General features: G+C 38.4%; 1 protein-coding gene and 1 long non-coding RNA gene across 3 annotated transcripts in view; both read left to right on the top strand.

Moving 5' to 3' along the window:
- The first annotated feature begins 911 nt into the window (after positions 1-911).
- The window catches only part of LOC148861837 (putative ATP-dependent DNA helicase CHR12), a 59,552-nt gene continuing 35,195 nt past the window's right edge, over positions 912-25,268 (top strand). The window contains exons 1-6 of one of the 2 annotated variants that reach the window (XM_088941050.1): positions 912-1,312; positions 2,670-2,826; positions 3,570-3,634; positions 4,113-4,307; positions 4,727-4,876; positions 17,316-17,720. In XM_088941050.1, the coding sequence (XP_088797176.1) occupies positions 1,085-1,312; positions 2,670-2,826; positions 3,570-3,634; positions 4,113-4,307; positions 4,727-4,876; positions 17,316-17,720 (1,200 nt within the window). In that variant the 5' untranslated portion in view covers positions 912-1,084. Of the gene's footprint in view, positions 1,313-2,669; positions 2,827-3,569; positions 3,635-4,112; positions 4,308-4,726; positions 4,877-7,141; positions 7,565-17,315; positions 17,721-25,268 lie in introns of those variants that run through there. The other variant, XM_088941051.1, reaches the window with a different exon arrangement.
- On the top strand, positions 20,965-21,504 carry LOC148861838 (uncharacterized). The gene is made up of 2 exons (XR_016094829.1): positions 20,965-21,100; positions 21,197-21,504. It is a non-coding gene; the product is annotated as an uncharacterized LOC148861838 (long non-coding RNA).

The raw sequence follows: 25,268 nt of genomic DNA on the forward strand, positions 1-25,268 counted from the left end.
TTTAATATGAATTAATTAATTAATTTTATATTATATTATTAATTATTTTTAATATTGATTTATTCTTTATTTAGTTAATTAATTATTAGCTATTTTGTTGTTAATTATTAATTAGTTATTTTTTATTAATTATTATTTTATTATTCATTATTTAAAAGTAATAATTAGTTAATTAATTATAATTAATATTTTAATTTTTATTAGTTTATATCATATTGTTGATGTTTTTGTTTTATTAATACCAATGACTTAATTAATAAATTTTAATAATTTAATATTTATTATTAATAAATTAATAAATTATTTTTCATTAATTAATTAATTAAATTTAATTAGTAAGTTATTTTAATTAAATTATTAATAGTCACTGATTGTTTAGTTGTTCATTAATTAGCTGATTAATTAATTATTAACTTTTTCTGTTAATTATTATCATTAATTAACTTTTTCTGTTAATTAATTATTAACGGTCCTTTTGTTTTTTTTTTTTTTTTGGAAATTCACTGTCCAAATATTTGTAGTAAAGACGTTCGATTTAGTTGATTTATCTCTATGGTGGGACCACTATCCTAATATGCATTGGTAACATCTCTCGTACTTATAAGTTATTATTCACGGGAGATGTTTCAAATGCACGGTAGATATGCCTGCGAGCGCCCCAGTGTGAGGAGCAGATCCCGTTCCCATAAGATGGTGTATAGTCAACACGACAGAACTTCTCTGTCCGTTAGGGGGTGTTTGGTTGGTGATCAGAAATCCAGGATCTAGATTCTTGCCCACCCACGTGGTGGATTGGTGGTGGTTGTGCTATTCGACATACTATCAGGGATAATTTACTCATACAAAAACTTTGGGTTGATTTCCGTCCTTTCGTATAAATGTAGGGATATTTTCCGTAATTTGCCACTATTTTCCTCCATACAGAACCGAGAGGGCGAGAGGGGTTTCGCAAAGTGAAAGAAGGGACGAGAGAGGGAATGGAAACAGTAAGTATGAAGAGTTTTGTAAGCAGAATGCAAAAACCGTTGGGTTTTTATATTTGAAATCTCAAATATTAGTTACCATCCGTTTCTTCTTTCCCGCCATGGTGGCCCAGTTGGAGAATCGATCCTCCCTCGACCAAATACAGAAGACCAAGGCATTGATCTGCGCCCTGAATCTCATCTCCAGAAACCTCCCTCTTCCTCCTGAGATCTTCGATACTGTTTCGTCCATCTACAGTGCCGACTATGTGGCCGATGATGCTGTGGAGGATGATGGTGAAGGTAAAGCCCACAGTAAGGACGGTGACCGCTTCCCGGAGGAAGATTCGGTATGGCTTCTCTCGACGCCCTTTTCTCTTCGTATTTTCTTGGGTTGGTTAGCATCGGATTTTGCTTCTCTTTAGTCTTTATGGAATATTCAAGTTTTCATGGAGACGATTTCTCTGTTTCTTTGTATTTGGCCTCCTCGTTCGTTCACCATCTTGTCCCTTAGATGTAAAATAATGGGTTTTTATGCGCGTTTTTTTTTGGTTAATTTTGGTCTTAAAATGCCTGATGAATATAAGGAATTTGAGGAACTAAAAGGTAGCTTCATTTTTGTTCCCTTTCCCTGATTGTTTTCCTGTTCTTTTCCTGTGATGCACAGATGCACATAGATTTTTTTCCTCTTTTGAGTGAATGGAACTTAGTCCTCCCCCCTCCCCCTCCAAGAGAGAGAGAGAGAGAGGGGGGGGGGGGGATATTGTATATCATGACAAGAGGTGAAGGGTGTGAATGAAATTTTAGGGTTTCACCTTTCATGTTTTCTGTTATATGTGACTTATGAAGAATTTCTTGTATTAAGGATGAGGATACAACACCAGCAGAAGGGGGGGGGGGGGGCTCTGTTGGAGTGGAGGAACAATGATATTCAGGTCATTAGCAGGGGATGTATTCATAGGGAGGATGCATCTGAGTAGTTAAATATTGTATATAAGATATGAAGGCATGTATGTGATGGTAATTGGTGGTTGGTGCTGGTGTCAGACATAGAGACAGTTTGTTTTGCTTTCTAGGCAAGTTGTTTCTTGTTTGCAAATTGTACTGAAAGTTAAAAAAGAGTTAGATTGTCTAGATGCATGGGTTTGCTTATCTCCTCTTATTTTTCAAGTCATGACATTATATTTTGTGGATGATCATCACAAGATCCACCATAAAATCCTCTTGTGTTAAGTAAAAATGATATAAAGAAAATCATATAAAAATAAAAAAAATCATTTTTATGTGAAACTGATTTTGATTGATAACTAGATCATGCAATCTTGTTGTTTCTGAATGCTCGATTAAACATGTTGATGGTGTTTAATTGATTATTTTTCTTTTTTTATCAATAATTTATTAATTTTCTTTTGGTAGGGGGGAAGGGGGTGGGGTCAGAGCAGGGTGCACATGAGGTCCACTGACCTTAGGACAGAGGGCCTGCAGTTATGCGGGTTTGATCCTCTGCCTCCATATACTGAAGGACACTGAGTGACCATCTAAGCTTACTAAGCTACTGGGTCATTGGGATGGTGTTTAATTGATTATGACACCACATATCATCTGCTTTTCATGATGCTATGTTGTAGTTTCTGCTGTAGCTTTATTGACTACAAGAATTATGATTTAGCTCTAAATTTGAATTTTCTGTGAACCTTTATGATGCAGGGTGGCCCTGGGGATTTGGATGAGGGGTATTTAATAATGGAGCTTGAAGATGCACTGGTGAAGCAACGGCCATATTGCATTTCGGGTTTGGGGTTGATAGAGTCAAGGGAAAGTCTTTTGGAAAGCCATATTCATCGTCGTTTAACTGAGCTTGAAGGTTACTATTTCATTCATTCTTTTAAGAAGCTTAATGTTGTGCCTTTATTTGTATATGACTAGGATCGATGAATTTTATCTGTTCATGATTGTTAATAACCTTGCTTTCAAAGGTTCCAACCTCTACAGATCTACATTTAATTTGCCAATAACCTCATTGATAGAAAACTACCATTTGGATTTCTGATGTCTACAGGAAAAAAAAAACTTTGAAAATCATTTATCTTTTTCAGTATGACAGCTTCTGACTGTTTTCCTTCTTTAATCTGTGGAGCTGTGATATTGTAAATTCACATTTTTCCTTGTATTTGCAAATTAGGAGCTTAACTCTAAAACATTAACCAAAAGGACGGTCACCTAACAGTATGCAGATACATGCAGAGTATTATAGAAAAGGGAAACTGCCTTTCAGTGTGGTCCTACAAAGGATGTCTTTTATGCCACAATGCTTGATCAAATAATCAGCTGCTCCAAAGATGGAAGCTTAAGCTTATCAGTTTAGTTGATTTTTGGCCAGATGATCTCCTTAGTTTGGTCCATTCAGTGGTTGGTCCCAATAGAACTTCTAAATTTGATACTAATAATAAAAAGAAAAAAACTTCACATCTGACCTGCACAGAAAATTTTCATTTATTCTGTTAATGAAATGATACCAATGCACTTTTCGAAATGAAGCTTTACTATATTTCCAGCTATTTGGGAGTTCTTTATCGTAGCTGACTCTACATATTATAATGAAAACAGAGTTGCCTTCGAGTAGAGGTGAGGACCTGCAGATGAAGTGCTTACTTGAGCTATATGGTCTAAAGGTAACTTTATAGTTAAAAGTGCTATGACCACTGAATCATTGTTACGCATAAAAAAGATCATTTTACTTCCATATAGTTGTCCATGGTCATGAATCAGTATTTTTGAGATATGCTTGCATAACAAAATTTGTGCTTTGAGTTACAAGATTATCAATTTTTTGTAGAGACCATATAACTGTTTATATTGTTGGAAAGCATAGTTTACATCTATCAATAAATTGGATGGAGAAGTTTTTTTCTTAAATTGTGGCAACAGGAAGAGTATCTTGTACCCTGCGTTGCCTTTTTTGGCTCATTCATTTGGATACACACTGCTGAGTGGCGTATTCCAGGGCAATTAATTCTAGTATAGTTACCACAACGTTACCTATTATGCGTGAACACTTCACTGTTTTTAGGTCTCCTATAACTTATTTTCTTTTGAAATTGAGGGATGACATTTGTTCTGTCCTTGTGGGCAAGGATGTTTTTCTACCAGTTAGCAGATTTGCAAGGCAAGGTTAGGACTGAAGTGTGTTCAGAGTATTGGTTGCGTGATAATTGTGCATATCCAGACAAGCAGTTGTTTGACTGGGGAATGATGCGTTTGCATCATCCCTTTATTATGTATGGTGTGGGAGATGCTTTTGCCATGGAAACTGATGAGCGGCTGCGAAAGAAACGGGAAGCAGAGGTGATTTAGTACTATATATGTTGCTTATTTTTTTCTAGATTCTTTTTCTTCCTTAATGGGAGGTGTAAAGCTTGATGTTAATGGAAATTTGCACTGTATTTGATGCATCCAGACTAGGCATTCACCTTTGCAAAATTTTACCTGCTTAGATTCTTTTAGATAATTAGAGATTAGAGGAGTTGTGGTAAGAAATCCAATGGTTGTAACCATTCTATCAGGTTAACATTTCTATTAGGATAACTCCTAGAAAGGTACCAACTTGTTGTGGTTTCCTCCCTCTTGTATAATGCTTAAAGTATGGATCTTTAATTCATTTATGGGATTTGTGGATTCCATTCCCAGACACATTATATTAAAATTTTATCTTGTTTTCATAATATTCTGTTCAGTGCTAATTTTGTGAAATCTCTTTGTTATAGAGACTGTCAAGGTTAGAAGAGGAGGAAAAAAACCGTATGGAGACCAAAAAAAGGAAATTTTTTGCAGAAATTCTTAATGCTGCTCGTGAGTTTCAATTGCAAGCACAAGCTGCTCTGAAACGCCGCAAACAAAGGAATGATGGGGTCCAGGCATGTCCTTTATTCTGTCCTTAGTAATGTGTTTATATGTTCCATATGAAATCATGTTTTATACATCTTGGCTTTGTTTTTCACTTTCTTCCTTTTTTATCTTGTCTTCCTAATAACTGACCTTCGATCCGTATCTTGATCTAATCCAAGAATCAAGATATGTTGCCTACCTGAGTCTAACATTTACCTGACTTAGGTTTGGTCAAGGTAGTGGGATTGGGCATAAAGGTTGGAATCAAGTTAAAGTATAGGTAGCAATACATGAATTTTTGTTCACATTTTTTATTATCTTTTCTTGATATATATATGTACTTATATCTCCATCATATGTTCTAACTACTAAACCACACTCCATTTATCTATACTTGTTGTAATTTGATCTCTACTTTTAGGGAGGGTTAAGAGATTTTACCCCTCCCTTCCTGTTGTATTTTTCACTCATCTTTTCTTCTTAATACAAGTTTCTTTTATTGATAAAAAAAAGGTGTATGAGTCTTACATCTCAAAGCAAGGGTCAAGAAAAACACCTTGAGACTCAAGCTTAAAGTGTATTATTATATTATGTCAAAACATTTGTTATATTGATTAAATAGTTGTAAGAGTGTAGGAGGAAGAAAAGAAGAGAAGAAGAGGAAGAAGAGAAGAGAGTTACAGGAAAAGAGGGTGTTTATTGTTTATGTTTATTAGAATCTTAGGGAAATTTTGTGTGGCGAAGGAGGCCACGGAGAAAGGGAGGTTTCAGCAGACTGAGGTTCGAAGAAGATCTCTAAGGGTGGAAGCAAAGCGGTTCCTATTTGAAAGTTACAGGGTGAAAGGGAAGAAAGCTTTAAAAATCAGAGAAATTAATATGGCCATGGTATTGCTGGTAGGGGAAGAAGCATAGGTGTGGTTTCAGACTTTCATCGAAGATGCTGTTCAGGTGAGTAGGAAGTCTGAATACAAAGATTCAATTGAGATTTATGGCATGAGGTATATAACAGAAAGAAGGGAGAATCCTAAAGGTACGTGGTGCTTATGGAATTCTTTGGGGAAGGAAAAAAGCAGATGGTCTGCTTCCCTGAAGGTAAGAAGTGGAATGGCTGGGAAGAAGTTTCAGGGATCTTGAAGGACTTCATTACATGGGAGAAAGCTAGAGAAGAAAGTAGAAGGGAGCTAGTAGAAGAAACACAGGGGGTTTATGGAGACTCTACAGTGAGGGAGCAGAAGGAAATGCCAGAAGAGGTAACAGAAATGCAGCTCATGGCTCAAGCATCAAAGGACTGTAGAATGGTTTGCAACATGCATAAGAATGACTGGGAGAAGAAATTTATTGTTACCTTAACAGCCCCACCGAAGGAAGGTGAAGAGAATTGCTGAGGAGTTGCTAAAGAAGCTGAAGTTAAACAGTACTGTTATTTTAACCCCCTTTGAAAAGTGTAAGGCCCTTCTAGAGTTGGTAGAATAGAAAATGGAATTCCAGGCTCTGTGTTGTCAATTGGAGTCGGCCTCTGTGACTGTTTCAAAATGAACTCCTCATTCTAACTCTAAGGATCTGCACGCGAGGGACAAAGTAATTGTTCGAATCTTGGGGCTACCGTTTCACCTATGGATTTCAGATGTTTTTGCCTCAATAGCTACTCTGTGCAAAGCAAGGTTAGAGGGTTTTTTTGTTAAAGATCTCTATTCAGCTGCAGTATGTTTGAGTAATGTAAACTTGGAAGACATCCCACGTTCAGTAAAGGTACTGGTTGATGGAATCTTTTATTCAGCTTGGCTAGTAGCAGCCATTGAAGCTGAGTTTTGGAGGGAGGGAAGAAGGGAAGAAGATGAGAAGGTAGAAGAAGAATGGTTACGTGGAAGAAGTCAAGTGGATGCAGGAAAGGAGAAAGGAAATTACACTGAAATGGCTAATTGGGGAGAGGAAAAGGTGAACTAAAAGAGGAAGAAGCTTATTAGGCAAGGAAGGAAAGGGATGAGACACACGGCTGGTCTTATGCTGAGGCGCTGACCAATGGACCTCGACGTGTGAAACAATCCCAAATTCAAATTTCAAAAGAAGGGGTGGGTCAGCCAGCTGGTGTATCAGATTTGAACAGAACTGAGCCATTAGGGTCAAATGTTAATGACCCATCACTTGGCACTTTAAGTAATCACATGATGGGTTATAAGAAAAATGGGCCTGGGCTTTTGAAACAGGGGCGGGGTACCTTGAAACATAATTTGGGCCCAGCTGTTGGGCATTAAAGGGCAGTGGCACATGACATACTTAAAGGGCACGTGAGTCATAAGGACAGCCCATTGATGGACGGTAATGCTAGTCCATCTTCTTCCTCTTTGATCAAGTCAGTGACAAAGAAACCGAAAATACCAAGGCAGTGTTTGGCAATGATCTGGGTACAGAGTAAAGGGAAAACTCTGGTTTCCCCTGAAAATCGAAACCCAAAATTTAATAGATGTGATGGTAAAGGTAAGGAGAAGGTACAAGACCCAGATTCAGAGTTTGAAGAGAGTTCCAGCGACGGTGAGTCAGACTTGAGTGAATACTCAAGCTTGGGCAGTATAGATCAAACAGTGCAGATTGATATGAACGAAGCGGATAGTTTCAACACTGAAGAATTGTTCTTGGGAGAAGAAAAGGAAAAGTCGACCAATACAAAAGAAACAAAGGAATCTGGGCAGGCAGTACATGCAGTCAAAGTTGAGCAGACGGTATCTTCCCCTGACTTAGAGAGATTACCTCCTGTGTTCCAGCAAGAACATAGGCAAATTTCAGGGACTGATTCTGATTTGCTGGGCTCCAAACAGGACTTCCCAACCACACTTGTCTTCGATCCTCATCTAACGTCTCCAAGTAAGTGTGTCCTTTCAGTTTTGGCTACTGATATGCGTGCTCTGCCCGAAAAAGGTACACCAGCTACCTAGCCTGATTGGTTAAGGAGAGAGGGTGGAGATAGGACTGTGAGATTAGAAGAGGGAGAGGTAGAAGATAGGAGGGGGAGGGAAGAGGAAGTGGAAAGGAATTGGGGCCTAATCAGTGAAATTCTTGAGGATTGGAAAAAAAAAAGAAAGAAAGAGATAAGTCAGGAGGGTGTGTAAGAAAAGGATGACCCAATCTTAAGGGAGAATACAAAAGAGCAAGGAATTCAGAAGACAAAGATGTTTTCTAGAAAGAGTGAAGAAAAGAACAAAAAGCGGAAGAAGAAAAAGACAGAAGTGGAAAGGCTGATCTTTGATGTAGAGGGTGATATCGAATTTAGTGGGAGAGGAGATAGACATAAGCAACCAAAGTTGGGAGGGAAGAATAAAAAGAGGGTTCAAATTAAAAGGTGAAAACATGAAATTAATTAGTTGGAATGTAAAAGGTTTGGGGAGTGCAAGGAAAAAGGAGTGTGATAAAAGACCTAATAAAAAGAGAGGATCCTGATGTGGTAATTCTGCAAGAGACCAAATTAACAGAATTGAATCGAAGGTTGATCAGTAGTGTGTGGAGATCAAGAGGAATAAGATGGGTTGAGGCTCCATCTTGGGGGGCTTTAGGGGGTATAGTGATCTTGTGGAAGGATGAAGTGCTTGAAGCAATGGAAGAATTGATAAGTAGGTATACCATATCATTAAAATTCAAGAGCGTGGAGGATGGATTCAATTGGGTGTTAACTAATGTCTATGGACCAAATAGTTATAGAGAGAGAAGTGATATGTGGGAGGAACTGTTTGCAATTTGGGGTTTGTGGGAAGGTGCTTGGTGTTTGGGAGGGGACTTCAATGTGATAAGGTTTTCCAATGAAACTTCTAATCCCAATCAGTCTATCACCACTAGTATGAGGAAATTTAATGAATTCATAGACTTGTGTGAATTGAAGGAGATCTCCCTATTGCAATCCAATTTCACTTGGTCCAATTTTCAGGAAAACCCACTATGCTCAAAGCTAGATAGATTTCTGTTCAATATAGGATGGGAAAATCATTGGGAAGGTTTGGTTTCCAAAGCGTTGCCTAGAGTCACTTCAGATCACCATCCCATTAGATTAGGAACAGAAATCTTTTTACATGGCCCTACTCCTTTCAAATTGAAAACATGTGGTTGATGTATCCGGATTTTATTCGGAAAGTGGAGGATTGGTAGAAGGAGGAATTAAGGGGAATAAGGTGGGAAGGAATCAAATTCCATAAGAAATTGCAAAGATTAAGATCTAAAATGAAAGAGTGGAATAAGGATCATTTTGGAAGGTTAGAGGAAAGGAAACTGACTCTAATTTCCCAGATTGAAGAGTTGGACAATGCGAAAAATGAGAGAAATCTCTGTGTGGAAGAGAGGGATTTAAGATGGAAATCCAAGAAAGAATTGGAAGAAGTCCTCAAGAGAGAGGAAATATCTTGGAGACAAAAGTCAAGACAAAAATGGATAAAGGAAAGGGATGGGAATACAAAATTCTTTCACGCGATCGCCAATGGAAGAAGGTGCAAAAACTTTGTGGCTAGGTTGGAAATCAATGGAGAGCTAATCCCAAATCAGGAAGAAATTGTCAAAATCTTTGTGGACCACCTTAAATCCCTTTACAGGAGACCTCTGGAGGATAGGATGGGTTTAGAAGGATTGGAGTGGCCTTTACTAGATGAGGAGGCAACAAATTGGCTGGAAAGAGATTTTGAGGAAGAAGAAATAAGAAAGGCAGTGTTCTCCATGAATAGGTCTAAAGCATCGGGCCTAGATGGATTCACAATGGCTTTCTATCAAGATTGTTGGGAAGTGTTGAAAGATGATTTAATTAAAGTCTTTAAGGAATTCTCAAATACACATATTGTTAGCTCTGGAGTTAATGCAACTTTCTTGGCCTTGATTCCAAAGAAAGGTGATGCTAGCCATCCAAAGGATTTCCGACCCATTAGTCTAGTGACTAGTGTTTACAAGATAATGGCTAAAGTCCTATCATTGAGGATCAAAGTAATTCTTCCTTCCCTCATTTGTCAGTATCAAGGAGCTTTTGTTCAAGGGAGACAAATAGTTGATCAAATTCTAGTAGCCAATGAATGTGTAGAGGAGATGAAGAGGTCTAGGAAGGAAGGTTTTGTGTGCAAATTGGACTTAGAAAAGCCCTATGACATGGTGGATTGGGGTTTTTTGCAAGAAGTTTTGCATCAACGGGGGTTTGGGGAGAAATGGTGCAGTTGGATGCTTGGGTGTGTACGGTCTTTTCATTTTTCTATCCTTGATAATGGAGTGGTAAAAGACTTATTCCCAACTTGCAGAGGGTTAAGGCAAGGTGATTCCCTCTCACCCTTCCTTTTTACTTTAGTGGCAGATGTCTTCAGTAGACTCCTCTCTAAGGCAAACATAGAAGATGACTTTAGGGGTTGGAGAGTGGGTAGAGACAATGTTCCAATTACTCATCTCCAATTTGTAGATGATATCATTATTTTTTGTGAAGGAGGAGACATCAGGAAGGTCGAGAGATTGAAAAATCCAATCAAGATGTTTGAAAAAGTGTCAAATATGAAAATCATTTTGGACAAGAGTTGCATAGTAGGGATTGATATGGGGGGGATGGCCCTACATAGGATAGCAAATTGCTTAGAATGTCATATCACCCCGTGGCCTTTGACCTACCTAGGGCTTCCCCTAGGTGCAAACCCGATGGAAAGTAGATTTTGGAACCCAGTTATAGAAAGATGTAAAAAGAGATTGGCTGCTTGGAAGAGAAGTTACATCTCTTTGGGAGGTAGGATCACTTTGATAGAATCATAAAATCAACTTTGGCTAACCTACCCATCTACTTCCTATCTGTTTTTAGGATTCCACCAAGAGAAGAAAAGAAATTAGAAAAAATTATGAGGGATTTCCTTTGGGAGCTGGGAGAGACCAAAAAGGATCACTTAATAAAATGGGAGGTTGTGTAAAAGAAAGGAAGAAGGTGGTTTAGGTCTAGGGAATGTAAGGAAGAAGAATACAACTCTATTAGGGAAGTGTTTATTGAGATGACCTCTTGAGAGAGAAAATTTGTGGGTTGAAGTAGTGGAAAGTATACATAATAGATTGGGAATGGCTGGGACGCTGGTGTATCGCGTAGGGCTACCTTGGAAAGCAATTCATAGCCTCCTCCCTCAGTTTCTCAAGTACATCAGGTATGATGTTGGCTCAGGGAATTTAATTCAGTTTTGGGAAGACACCTGGCTTGGTGACCGGCCTTTAAAGGAGTTGTTTCCTTCTTTGTATTCTATTTCATTGTATAAACATAAGGTCATTTCAAATTTTTTGGTTCTTCCTTTTTTGCCTTTGAGTCTTAATTGGGATCTTGGATTTCGAAGGGGTTTGAGGGATGAGGAAGCAACTTGTCTGTCAGAGCTTCTCCTTCTTCTTGATAGTGTTTGCTTAGAGCTTTCTTGTCCAGATAGAAGAATATGGTTCCCAAGCTCTAAAGGTTCCTTTTCTTGTGCCTCCTTTTTTAAAGCTCTTTGTCAGTCCCTTTCCTCTTTGTCCTTTCCTTGGAAAGAAGTGTGGTTTCAGCTGATTCCCCCTAAAATTCAGGCCTTCTATTGGGAAGTGGCTCTCGGGAAAATTACCATTTACTAATTTCCTGTTCATTTGCTACAGCTATATGGGATTGGTTTTTCTCTTTGTTTGGGTGCAGGTGGAATATGCCAACGGAGGTAAAAATGTTGTTTGTCTACCTTTACTTTATCGAAGAAGAGGGGAAGAGTAATGTGGAGGTACACTAGAGCAGCAGTGGTGTGGACCTTGTGGGAAGAGAGAAATGCCAAAATCTTCCAAGAGAAAGAAAGGAGCATACGACAAATTATGGAGTGTGTAATGACTAGGGTTATACATTGGCTACAAACGTTGGAACTATTCAAAAATTTCACATTTGATGATATTTGGAGGAATTGGCCTTTAGTGGCTTCTAGCTCAGTGCAAAAGGTTAAGGCAAGGTTGTCTTGGACTCCTCCGATTGAAGGATTTCTGAAACTAAACTTCGATGGGAGTAGCCAAGGAAACCCAGGACTAGCTACAATAGGAGTGGTCATCAGAGACAAGGAAGAAAAGTTAAGATCACTCTCTCAAGACCAGTGGGGAATGGAGACTCCTTAAAGGTAGAATTGTATGCAGCCCTACAAGGCGTACAGATTGCAGGAGAGTTAGGATTGGAGAATTTGGTGATAGAAGGGGACTCCAAGTGGTGGTGGATTGGATAAAAAACCCAGATTCATTGATTTGTGCTTACAGAAATGAAATGAAGAAATTCAAATGGATAACTCAGTAGATGGATGTAACTATACAATGGATGGGGAGGGAGGCAAATGCTTTTGCTGATTCTCTAGCTAAACAAGGAGTAACTAGGGATCAATTGTACTGGGCCCACTTGTAACTTTATAATGTTTCTGTATTAATGAGTGAGGCTGCACCTAGAGCCTCATATTGGGATGCTTGTAACAGACTATTTATCATCTGCTTCTAATGAAATCAATTGAATTTTTATCTATAAAAAAAGAGGGTGTTTATTGTTCACACCCAAGAGGTTTCTTTTTATATTAAAGAAAAATATACATTTATGCCCCTATATGGGCACCCAAATACAAATAAGAGGGAATGACAACAATGCCTTTATGCCAAATACATACTCTCAACACTCCCCCTCAAGCTGAGCATAGATATCTATCATGCCCAACTTGCTTAGGTTTCTATCAAATTTCAGCTTGTGGAGACCCCTAGTGAGACAATCAGCAAGTTGATCTTCTGACTTGACAAGAGCACACATTTATACATTGGCTATCTTTTCTCTAATGAAATGCCTATCAACCTCAATGTGCTTTGTGTGGTCATGCTGAACAATGTTATGAGCAATGTTTATAACAGCTTGGTTATCACAGTAAGTCTCATTGGGGCTTCAACCTGGATCCTAATCTTAGATAACAAGGTCTTTACCCTTAGCAATTCTAATACACTATGAGCCACAACTCTATATTTGGCTTCAACACTAGATTGGGCAATAGTAGATTGTTTTTTGCTTCTCCAAGATACAACATTACCTCCTATCGAAGTGCAATAACCAAAGGTGGATCTTCTGTCATCCACATAACTTGCCCAATCAATATCAGTATAAGCCTTGACCTTGAGATGTCCCTGGTTGGAGGACAACATTCCTTTTCCTGGACACCCCTTTAGGTAGGCAAGAATCTTGTTGACAGACTGCATATGTGAAGTTCTAGGGTTATGCATATACTAACTCACTACGCTTATGACATAGGATATATTAGGTCGAGTCAGGCACAATTAAAGAAGTTGACAAGCAAGTCTTTGGTAAACAACATTGTCTGGAAGAATGTTTCCATCGTCAACACTCAGTTTATGATTGGGATCAATGAGAGTTTTAATTGGCTTGCACCCTAATTTCCCGACCTCATGAAGGAGATCAAGGACAGACTTTCTCTATGAAATGAGCGTCCCTCCCTTTGACCTTATCACTTCAATTCCAAGAATGTATCTGAGATTTCCGAGATCTTTGATCTCAAATTTAGAACCAAGAAATGACTTTACTTGGTTTATCCTAGAGTGATCATCTCTAGTGACAACAATATCATCAACATACACTAGCAATAGAGTCACTAGGTCATTAACCCTTCTTATCAACAGTGTATGGTCTACCTGTGATTGTGTGAACCCAATTTTGAGAACAGATTTTTTGGATCTATCAAACCAAGCTCTAGGAGACTACTTAAGCCCATAAAGAGATTTTTTTAGACGACAAACCTTCCTCTTGAAGGTCTTCATTCAAGAAGGCATTCTTTACCTCCATTTGGTATAAATACCATGAATAATAAGCAACAAAAAACATAATGACTCGGATAGAGTTCATTTCGGCTATAGGAGCAAATGTCTCATGATAGTCAATCTCATAAGTTTGGGTATACCCTTTTGCCACCAACCTAGCTTTGTATCTTTCAATTGATCCATTAACCCGATGTTTAATAGTATACACCCACTTGCAACCCACTAGGACTTTATCCTCAGGAAGAGGAATGATCTCCCAGGTGTGGTTCTTTATAAGGGCCTCCATCTCTTGGTTCATAGCATCCTTCCTCTGAGGGGATTGCACTACATTTGACAAATTATGAGGAACAAAAATGGAGGAAATAGCAGAAATATAGGCACAATAGGAAGGTGAAAGTGCATCATAAGAAACATAGTTAGTGATGGGATAGGTAGTGCATTTTCTTTTTCCTTTTCAAACTGCAATGGGAAGATTAATGTTAGATTGTGAAATATTAGGCTCAATAATAGTAGGAATAGGAACTTCAGGGTTGCTTTCAAAATTACCTAGAGGCGGGTCATTAGATTGTTGTGGACATTTAACTCAGGAGTAACCTTATTTTTGCGTCTTACGAACCACTACTGCCAGGAGCACTACTAAGGAACGGGAGGAGTAGGAATATTGTTACTACAAATGGGAAGGAAGGAAAATGGACCAGGAATGTCCATAGAGATAGGAACATGAAAACAAAAGGGAGTCCTATCTTCATTGACAGTCTCCCTCTGAAGAGGACAAGTGGGCTGGAAATATGGAGTGGACTCAAGAAATATAACACCCTTAGATACATACCCGCGGACAGAATGGGGATCAAAGCACTTGTACCTCTTTTGGACCGAAGAGTAACCCAAAAAATTGCACTTGATAGATTTAGGATCAAGTTTGAAATGAGGACTCATGTCATAAACAAAGTAGTTACAACCAAAAACTCTGAGAGGTAGACAAAAAATGGGATCCTTAAGGAAAAGAAGTTGATGAAGAGATTGAAGACAAAGGGTCCGTGAAGGAAGTCTATTAATGAGATAAACTGATGCTTCAACTGCATATGTGAAGAAACTTCCTGATGTACAGTTATGATATTTGTAAGAGAGCTAAGAGATAAAAGGTTTTTGTATAACTAAGGAACATGGAGAACAAAGCTCTGAGAAAGATCATGAGTAAGCTTAACTTCACCCAGACCAGAAATTGGAGTATGAGATCCATCATACCAGTCATATATGCCCTAGTTCTGGAGTTCACAATCTAGGAGCTAGCAGAAGAAGATTGGCAAGCAAGTGCAGTACTTGTATTTGCAAAAGCATTGGAAGGATTACTAGAACCAGTAAAGGTATAATGTGTAGGAACTTGTACATTAGGAGGACAATTCACTCCAATAGTAGCAAGGTGAACACATTTCCCTTCTTTGTTGTTTTGAACCTTTCAAGCTTCAAATGCGGATTTAGTTTCCAACACTTATGCTTGGTCTGCTTTGGCTTCTTTCAATATTCACATACCACTTCATCAGGCTTTTCATTAACACCATTTCTAGTTATACTTTACTTGGGTTTGGAAGACATATAAATAGAATGGTCCACCATTGAAGTCTGCATCATGGCAACCCTTCTACTCTCCTCTCCCTGTACCAAGGAATGTAGTAGCAAGAGAAACAATATTTGCACTCAAGATATGTTGTTGAGTAAAATCATACTCAGCATTCAACCCAACTAAGAAGTCAAACACTTAATTCTTCTCAACATACTTCTGGTATTGTTCACCATCCTCAAGGTTTCCATTCCAAGGCCTCCAGATGGTCCATTTCTTCTTATAGAGACTGCAAGGAAGAGAAGTACATGGCTATAGTCCTCTCCCCCTAATGCATATTATAGGCTTATCTTTAGAGTTAGTAGACTTGGGCTGTATTTTTTGCCTGAGAGTATGTGGCTGTAACACAATGTATTTTTTGCCTGAGAATATGTGGCTGTAACACAATCCCAAATATCCTTGGCAGTGGAGAAGAACATGTAGTTATGGGCAACATGTGGCTGCATCGAACACACCATCCATGACATAACTAAAGAATTATCCTGTTCCCATTTGACAAATTTGGAGTCATCAGTTTTCAGCTTCCCCTCCTTACTAGTAACGAATCCTGGTTTACCCTACCTCCAATATTAAGCTTGACTGATTGAGAGGTTCCATTAAATTTCACAATGGTTATCATACCACTAGAGGCATCAACATTGCCCGGGAGCACTCCAGTAACAGTCTGTACTTCCATTGACATAGTAACATTGAAAAAATTGTAAATATAGCCTTTGCTAAGAACAATTGTAATTTTCATGGTGGTGGGGTAGGTCAAATTTTGTATTCCTTCCCAATAAGTTGGATGAGGTTCAGTTTGGGACCCATACTGAACCCAACCTGAGGTTCAGTTTGGGACCCATACTGAACCCAACCTGTTGACATCCCTACATTACATATAGTGACTAGTTGTTTTGGTCTCTCTAGTCAATTGATGACTAGTCAGTGCCACTGACTAGTTGATGAAAAAGGATATGTTCTGAATTTAAGATATTGATGTAATCTCATAAATAAGTCAATATAGACTACAACATGCAATAAAAGAATGACATTGAACATTTATTTTATTGTCTTCATTTTGCAAACATAAAAAATAAAAGGTCAAATTGGATAGGCTAGGAAAGGGAATTACAACCTTTGTTTTCCAAAGGAGTACAACCTTGACTAATCAGTGTGCGCTTTGTTTGTGCAACTCTGCACCAACACAGCACTGATTGAAAGAAAACTTAAAAGTACTCATGCATTGTCTTCTTTTATTTTATGTTTTTTTTTTCTATTTTATATGTCATCATCCAATCGTGCTCCATCACAAATATTTAAGACAATGGCATGAATATAACAAAATACAAACATACTCAATATTATTTCAAATAATTTGAAATACAAGCAAACAAATAAATCTTTAAAATAACTTTGTTGTTAATTGACTAGTTGATGATTAGTCATCCTAGATGATTGCATCATGAGTATTGACCAACTAGTTAGTGGTACAGTTAGTCCAGTCCTCAACTGACTAGTTGGTTGATTAGTTGATGACTTGCTGACACTTTTAACACTGATGGTGTATGATATTGTGAGTTTCATGAAAAAATTTGAGAACAAAATAGCATTTATTGTGGTTCTATATGAGTGCTCTTTTTTTTTTCTTTTGAGAAAGAGAGGGAGAGTTAAGTAGTTTCATTGATACTTAACTATAACCATGTACAAGTATTCTCCATGTAGAGCAAGAGAACTATACATGATAATGAAAGGATGTACAAGATAATTATAGAAAAGAATATGTGAAGTTCCAAAAAGCTACTCGACAAACTCTACGATAGATCTCAAGCAAACAGTATTGAATACTCAAAATGAGAATGGTGGGAGATGCCTCTAAACAGCACATGGGCTGCAAGGCAAGAATGAAAGGTTTCTATGGCCCACCTAACCACTTAAGTCACAGATTTACCCTTGTCATTAAAATTTCTACTGTTTCAAACCACTAACCAGAGGGATTGTGCTCAAAAAGGTCCTTCCCCTCTTGCTCATCCCCTGTAAGTATTATTCTTTATTGTTATCCTGTAAAGGGATTCACTGTGGGCCCTCTCATATGTTAGCAGGCATGGCATGGAAGGCAACGGCAACGTGCTACACGAGCAGAAAAATTGAGGATCCAAGCACTAAAAGCTGATGACCAAGAAGCATACATGAAGATGGTAGAAGAGAGTAAGAATGAACGGTTAACAATGCTTCTTGGAAAAACCAATGAGCTTCTTGTGCGTCTGGGAGCTGCGGTTAAAAAGCAAAAGGATGCAGAGCATCTTGGTGGAATTGAACCTTTGAAAGGATCAGAAGATGCTGATGCTTCCCAGTCATCTGCTTCTAAAAGTGAAACCCCTAGGGATTTGCTTCCTGATGAAGACATAGAATTTGTTGATTTAGATTCTGATAATCATGTTAAGACAGGTGATTTACTTGAAGGTCAGCGGCAATATAATTCTGTCGTTCATTCAATTCAGGAAAAGGTAAGATGCAAAACCTCAATCATCTGCCTGCTTTGTTCTTTTTACAAGATATGATAATTTTTATGCTCTTGTGGAGTTTATCTGTATGTAGTTTCTTTAATAGTTATCCATATGTAGTGTTATATCTCACTTGCATCTTAATTAGTGGGACATTGTTAAAATTAAATATTCAATCTTAAAGACCCATGTGGAATTAAACTGTTCATAATGATTACAGTATTTAATCAACCGAGTGTTTGGTGAATCTTTTTGTTTAGAAGAGTTCTTCTTGCCTGTTGGATAGACCATATAAACAACATCATGAACATCATGCTCAAAAAGGATATGGTGATGTTTTTTGGATATGGTGATTGGACACATCATTTTGGTGAAGATATTAAATCAATCTCTTGATTATATTTTCCTGGCATATTTAGACTTTTTTCTGGATCATTTGTCCTTTTTGTATGTTTAAAGATATTTGGTCAGCTGATTTTCATCATAGAGGATATCAGAGTTGGTCTTGGTCCCATTACAGAATTTGTAATTCCCTGCATATATGTACATACTACTCATTCCTTGCTAGTTTTTCTTTTTTTATCTTAACAAGTCCCTGATATATTGCCCTTCTAATGTTTCTAAAGCATGCTCAATTTGAGTTTCTATATTTAATACTAAATACTGACAAATGAACTGGACTGCCTTATAAAATCAAATTTTGTAGGTGTAAGAATAACCTCCTCCAAAGTGCTTAAGTACTTGAGACTAAGTTAACATATAGCATTGAGGTGGGGATTCTTGGCTCCTGCAATTTGCACTTTTGTGGTGACAGTTTGAAAATAGACTTCATCTTGCAGAGGATGTTATAGCAGCCACATGAATTATAAGTTTATAAAGAAAATATCTATAAAAAGTTAACTGGTGAAAGGTAAGAAGAGTAAAGGATGGTGTAGAGAAACTGGGCCGAATGGGCCCTAGTGTCTATTTTATGTTTCAGTAGGAGGTTATTTATTTTGTATGCTAATGGACCTGTCTTATGTGCATGTTAAATTCTTTTTAAGTTATTTTAAGTTTATGCTTAGCTGGACGCCCCACTTAAGGGCTGATTTGTAATTAACCACATTAGTGAAGATTAATAAAAGGATTAGTGAGGGGGGAGAGGTGATTGTCGAACCCTCTTCTTCTATTCTGCTGTTTTCTTCTTCCTTTCTCACTTTTTTACTTCTTTAATCAAGTTTCTTATTAGATTTAGAAGTCAAATTTACTTCTTGGTATCAAAGCAGGCTTCCCTCTTTTCTCTTTTCCCTGATAGATTAGAGAATATTTTTGCCTAGTTGGTAGAGGGTTTGGAGAGTTAGAATCTGGTCGAAAACTGCCAAGAAGTGGAGCTGTAATTTTCTGCCCAAAACCCTAGCCGACTAGAGAGCTTTTAAGTTACAGGTCAAGGAGAAGATTTGGGTGTGGTGTTTAGGACTTGGGAGGTGTAATTTGATCTCTAGAAGTGTGTGGTTGAGACTTGTAGGTGGTTTGGAAGCTTTGGTAGGAGCGGCTACCTCTTCTTTCTTCCTCTCCGACAACCGGGTGCAATGAAACCCTAGTTTTCAAGTCTCCAGGTACTGTAACCGTGGGGCACTTTTTGTAACCGAACCGGTAGTACAAGTTTTTGGAAAATCGATATCCGAAACAAACCAAAACTTATCGGTTAACTGCTGGTTCGATTCATCGGTTTTTTATTTTTTACAATATAAATTATAAAAATATATATAAACATATAATAAAAATTTATTAATATAAATAAAATATTATATTTTAAACAATAAATAATATATTATATAGTATAAATATATATTTATATATATAATGCATATTTATTAATTTATAATATATAAAATATATATAATATACATAAATATATATAAAATATATAGAAATATATGTATACCGGTCAGTTCGGTTAATCGCCGGTTTTCTATATTGGTTAAATGAAACCGAACTGGTACCTTAGGTTTTTTAAAAACACCGAACTGGTCGGTTCGGTTAACCAATTTTTTGGTTCAGTTTCAGTTGGTTTTTTCAGTCAGTTCGGTTTTTTGTTTTTTTTTGCTCACCCCTAGTTAAATTTATATAGATTGAAGAACTGATTTTTTTTTTTTATTTTTGTTTGATTAATGGAGCATTCCAAAAGTGAATCAAAGTAGATGCTGGTATCCGGGGTTGGCCCGGTAGATTCCTTTTTTACTGAAGTGACCACAATCAAGTTAGACAACACCAATTATCTACCTTGGGCACAACCTATACGGATTCATGTCTGTAGTATAGGTAAATTGGGATATCTCACTGTCAGTAAGGTGAAACCCGTAGAGACAAGCCCTGCATATGAGAAAAGGATGCAGGAGAACTACACTGTTATTGGATAGTTGGTTAACTCTATGCAGTCCCATATAAGTCAGCATTATATCCAGATGTCTTTGCTAAGGAAATTTGGGACAATGTTACAAAAACATATTCACAAAAGTTGAATGTGGCAAGAGTCTATAAGCTGAAAAGTGATGTGAAAAATCTGAGATAGGGGGAGGTGTAGTGATCTATTCCATGCTGAAATCACTATGGTAGGAAATTGATGTTATGGAGACAGTTGTTTGGGAGAGTACTAATGATGCTGAGACTTTTAGGAAATTGGTGGAGTTCTTACAAGGCTCAACCCTGAGTTCAACATTATTAGACAGAGTATTCTGGCGAAGGATGAGATCACTCTTGCTTAGGCATATGTTATGGTAAGCAGTGAAGGGAGTAGGAGACAGGTGCAGTTACAAAGTCCACCTACAGAGAACATTTTGGCCATGCTAGAATAAAGCCAAAAGGTCCGACTGAGAAGAAAGAAGTGATATGTGAGTACTGCAAGAAACCAAGGCATACTAAGTACACTTGTTGGAAACTCCATCTTGATCTTCTCCTGGACAGGTTTTGGAAACCAAGGCATACTAAGAATGCTAATGTTGCCACAATACCTGAAAGAGGGAACAAGGAGAGTGAAGAAAAGTCAGCTATGGAGCAGCTGGCAGCAATAAAGGCAGAGTTTGAGAAGTATGAGAGGTTATTGAATCACTTGGAAACCATTGTAACAGCATCCTACCCTTCTAGTGGCATTTCATCATCTGCATTTGCTCACTCATACTCGTGCTTTTGCAAATTATGCTTTTGTTTTAGGTAATCATAAAATTCCTTGGATTATTGATTTTGGTGCATCAAACCATATGATCAGTTTGGCTAACCTCTTTTGTTCCTATCAGCTCTTCTCTGGTAGAGAGAAGATATCTCTTACTGATGGCTCTCTTGCTTCCATCCCTGGCAAAGGAGATATCAAGGCCTCTGACACACTTGTCTTATCCTCGGTTCTTCATGTACCCAAGCTTAATACCAATCTTTTATCTATTAGTAGCATGACTAAATTCATGAACTATAGCATAACTTTTTTTCCTACCCATTGTGTTTTTTAGGACTTAAAATCTCGGAGGACGATTGGAAGTGACCATGAGATGGATGGAATATGCTTGTTGGACACACCTGATAGGAGTCTTGGACCACCTAATGGAGTAGCTTTGGAGTCTGTTGTGTAAGTGTCTATTGATAGAATCATGTTATGTCATTTGCGGTTTGGTCATTTACCTTTTTCAGCCTTGAGTCATTTGTTTCCCAATATGTTTAAGGGAATGTATTTATCGAGTCTTCATTGTGAGTCTTGTGAACTTGATAAGCAGTGTAGACAATCTTATTCAGTAAGCAATAAAAGATCCATTTTCCTTTTCATATTGTGCACACTGATGTGTGGGGACCATATCATTTGCCTACTATGGGGGGTTACAGATATTTTATCCTCTTTATTGATGATTATTCTTGCTATACTTGGATTTATCTCATGAGATCCCGGGATGAAGTACCAACTATTGTGAGAAATTTTCATGAGCTTATCCTTACCCAGTTTAATATACGGATCAAAATATTCTGATTTGATAATGCCGAGTAAAATATTTTGAGAAGAACCTTTCATCCTACTTTGAGACCTTTGGGGTTATTAATCAGAGTTCTTGTTCCTACGCTCCACAATAGAATGGAGTGGCGGAAAGGAAGAACCGCCATGTGGTTGAGATTGCTTATTGCCTCCATTTTACATTTCATGTTCCTATTAAATTTTGGGTGGATGTTGTCCTTACTGCCACCATCTTGATTAACCGTATGCCTTCTTAGGTTCTGGGTTTCAAAACCCCATTTAGCCTTTTCTTTCCTGATGGGGATCTCTTTTCTCTTCCTCTCCGAATCTTTGGGTGCACTTGCTATGTACATGCTCATAATCATCAGAGACACAAATTTGAGCCTACGACACATAATTGTGTCTTTCTAGGATATGCCTCCACACAAAAGGGATATTGTTGTTTTGATTTGGCTCGTGGCACCCGCTTTGTCTCTAGGGATGTCACATTTGCTGAGTCCATTCCTTTCTTTGGTATTTCTTCTGAGGGGGAGCATCTGATGAGCCATTTGCTATTTCTCCAACTGTTACTCTTCCAGTTCCTTTTGAGTCCCCTACTGAGTCATCCTCTTTTGATGCCTCCCCCTCCACTATGTCTCCACCACATGTTCCTGCTCCCCCTCCTTCTCCGACTCATTCTCCTACATTTCCTTCACATAATGTGCTCCAAAGGTGGTACCAACAACAAAGATTCAGGCATGGGCAAGTTGTTTCCACACCTTCTACAGAGCCTCTTGCACCTCCCATCACTACTAAGGTAACAAGTCAGCCCTCCTCTGACCCACCTACCTTTCTATACTTTGACCTTCCTATTGCCCTTCGAAAAGGCAAGCGCAAGTGTACAACACATTGTATCTCCAAACACTTGTCTTATAGCCTTCTATTCTCTACCTATTACTCTTTTCTTGCCTTTGTTTCTATAGAGAACACTGATGTGGGCCCCACAGTAGTGGTCCCCATTGTGTTCGTAGGAAGCATGTGTAGTTATTTGTTTTCAGTTATAGTAGTGTCAGTTTGGGTCAGCTTGTTAATTCAGTTGTTATTTATTTCAGTTTTTGTTTACTTTATTTATCATGTAAGTACTAAGGGCAGATTTGTCCTTTCCATTATGTATTGAACATAACCTATAAATGCTAAGAGAGTGGCGGCAGCAGATGTGTTAGAATCTGTCCCTCCTTTCAACTCCTTGTGTTCTCCTGTTTCTCTTCTCTTCCTTTTCCTTTCTCTCACTTTTCTTCTACTTTTGTAAACCTAAAATCTATTAGGATTCAAGACTGATTACAGTATTGATCTTCTACTTGGTATCAGAGCCTATCTAGGGCTTCTCATGTGTGTCTAGTCCATCCGACCACATGAGGACTAGCTAGGGCTAGAAGCCTATGAAGAAGTATTCGGCGGCTGATTCTTGGAGATTACCAGGAGAGGTTCGCAGCAGTTGAGGACTTGTCGCGGCTTGTAGAGAGTTGGTAATCAGGAAGAAACAACGAAGATTAGTGTTCAGGTAACCTTGGAAGGCAGTAAACCGAAATCCATAAGTAAGTTTTTTATTTAGTTTCAGAGACTGCAATCAGTCGAGATAGGTTGGACCTATCTAGAAGGAGAGGCCGAACTGTTTTAAGTTTGTTTCTAGGGTTTGACTGTTGGGCCGAACCCCCCTTCTCTCGGAGGTGATCAGTTTTAGGGTTTCATATTGACCCTACGACAGGTCCCACTTGTACGGACTGCTTGAAGAGTGCAACTGAGCACTTATTTCAGACCTACAATTGAAACCCTAATTCTGCTCTCGCAACAATGGGCCCCACAACAGTGGTTTTAGAAAATAGCATCTCAGATTGCTCTTCTACAGGATAAAAACTTGACAGACTACCTGGTACTGTGCTTGCCGATTGATTTCAGATCAGATTTGAGTTGGCTTCTTGCATATACTGTGATAGCCGATTAATTTCAGATCAGATTGTGTTGGTTTCAGATCAGATCAGATTTCAGATCAGATTTGTGTTGGTTTCAGAGCAGATTTTATACCTGCATTTATTTTACTCTGTTTTTCTGGTGTAGTGGCTCTAACAGTTTGTAGCCACTGGTTCTTAACCAAAGATGGAGTTTAAAGGTCAGGGAGAAAGTAATTTTGGAAACAACAGTTATGGTAGTGTGTCTGAAACCGAGTTTCAGATTACAACTATGAGATTTGATGGGTCAAATTACTTGGAATGGGCTCAATCAGCCATGATGGCTATTGGAGGAAGGGGAAAATTAGGTTACCTATTGGGAGATGTGAAAGAACCTTCCAAGGAGGACCCGACATACACCAAGTGGTTCAAGAGAACTATTTGGTTATGGCATGACAGTGTAATTCTATGCAGCCACATATCAGTCAAAATTACTTGTGGGCAAAGGCAGCCAAAGAGATATGGGATGTTGTGAAAGAAACCTATTCCCAACCCCTTAATGTTGCTAGAGCCTATCAACTGAAGTGTGAGGTGAACAACCTTAAACAAGGAGAGAAGCCTGTTTCTATCTACTTCTCTACCTTGAAATCCTTGTGGCATGAGATTGACCATCTAGAGACCCTTGAGTGGGAGAGTCCCAAAGATGCACAGACTCACAGAAAGCAAGTCGAGACAAATAGGGTATTTGAGTTTCTGGCTGGTTTGAATTCAGAATATGACATTGTGCGACAACAGATATTGACAAGAGATAGTGTGACCCTTTCTCAAGTATACTCCCTGGTGCATAGTGAAGAGACCAGGAAGAAAGTCATGATGCAGCCTCAGCCCCCTTTCCTCGCCCTAACAGCTATTAAACCTAAGTCAGGGGGTGATTCAGAAAGGGACTGGAAGAAGGAAGATAAACGGGACCTGGTATGTGAACATTGCAAGAAACCCAAGCACACAAAAGACACTTGTTGGAAGCTACATCCTCACTTGGTCCCAGCAAAACTAAGAAATAAGAAGGGTAATGCTCATGTGGCCGTGAACACTGATTCAACATCCTCATCAGGCACATTCCTAGAGACTTTAACCGTTGTTCGGGCTGCCCTCATATAGGTGGAAAAAGAAGTTGGGAGTTCAGCTCAGCCATCTCAGTCACCATCAGCTCCTGCCACATCTGCATTTGCACATTCAGGTACTTGAGCCTCAGCTTACCATGCTTCATCTCCAGGTAATATTGACCACTGCTGGGTAATAGATTCAGGTGCATCTGACCATATGACTAGCTTGCCATCATTGTTCACTTCTTATCACTTGTCCTCTGGCCGAGATAGAGTATCCATTGCTAATGGCTCTCTTGTTCCCATTTCAGGCAAGGGTGGCATCAAGCTATCGGATACTATCTCTTTATCTTCTGTCTTGCATGTCCCTAAGCTTGATACTAACCTGCTTTCAGTCAGTAGTATTACCAAACACATGAATTGTTCAGTAACCTTTTTCCCTGACCGATGTGTTTTTTAGGACTTAGACGAAGAAGGTGATTGGGACTGGCCGTGAGACGAACGGGATCTATTTGCTTGGAATGAGTTCTCGTCGGGAGGAGTCAGTGGATAA

The sequence above is a fragment of the Nelumbo lutea genome, chromosome 4 (genome assembly GCF_056320005.1).
Source record: "Nelumbo lutea isolate HS-2025 chromosome 4, American lotus-T2T, whole genome shotgun sequence".
Lineage (NCBI taxonomy): Eukaryota > Viridiplantae > Streptophyta > Magnoliopsida > Proteales > Nelumbonaceae > Nelumbo > Nelumbo lutea.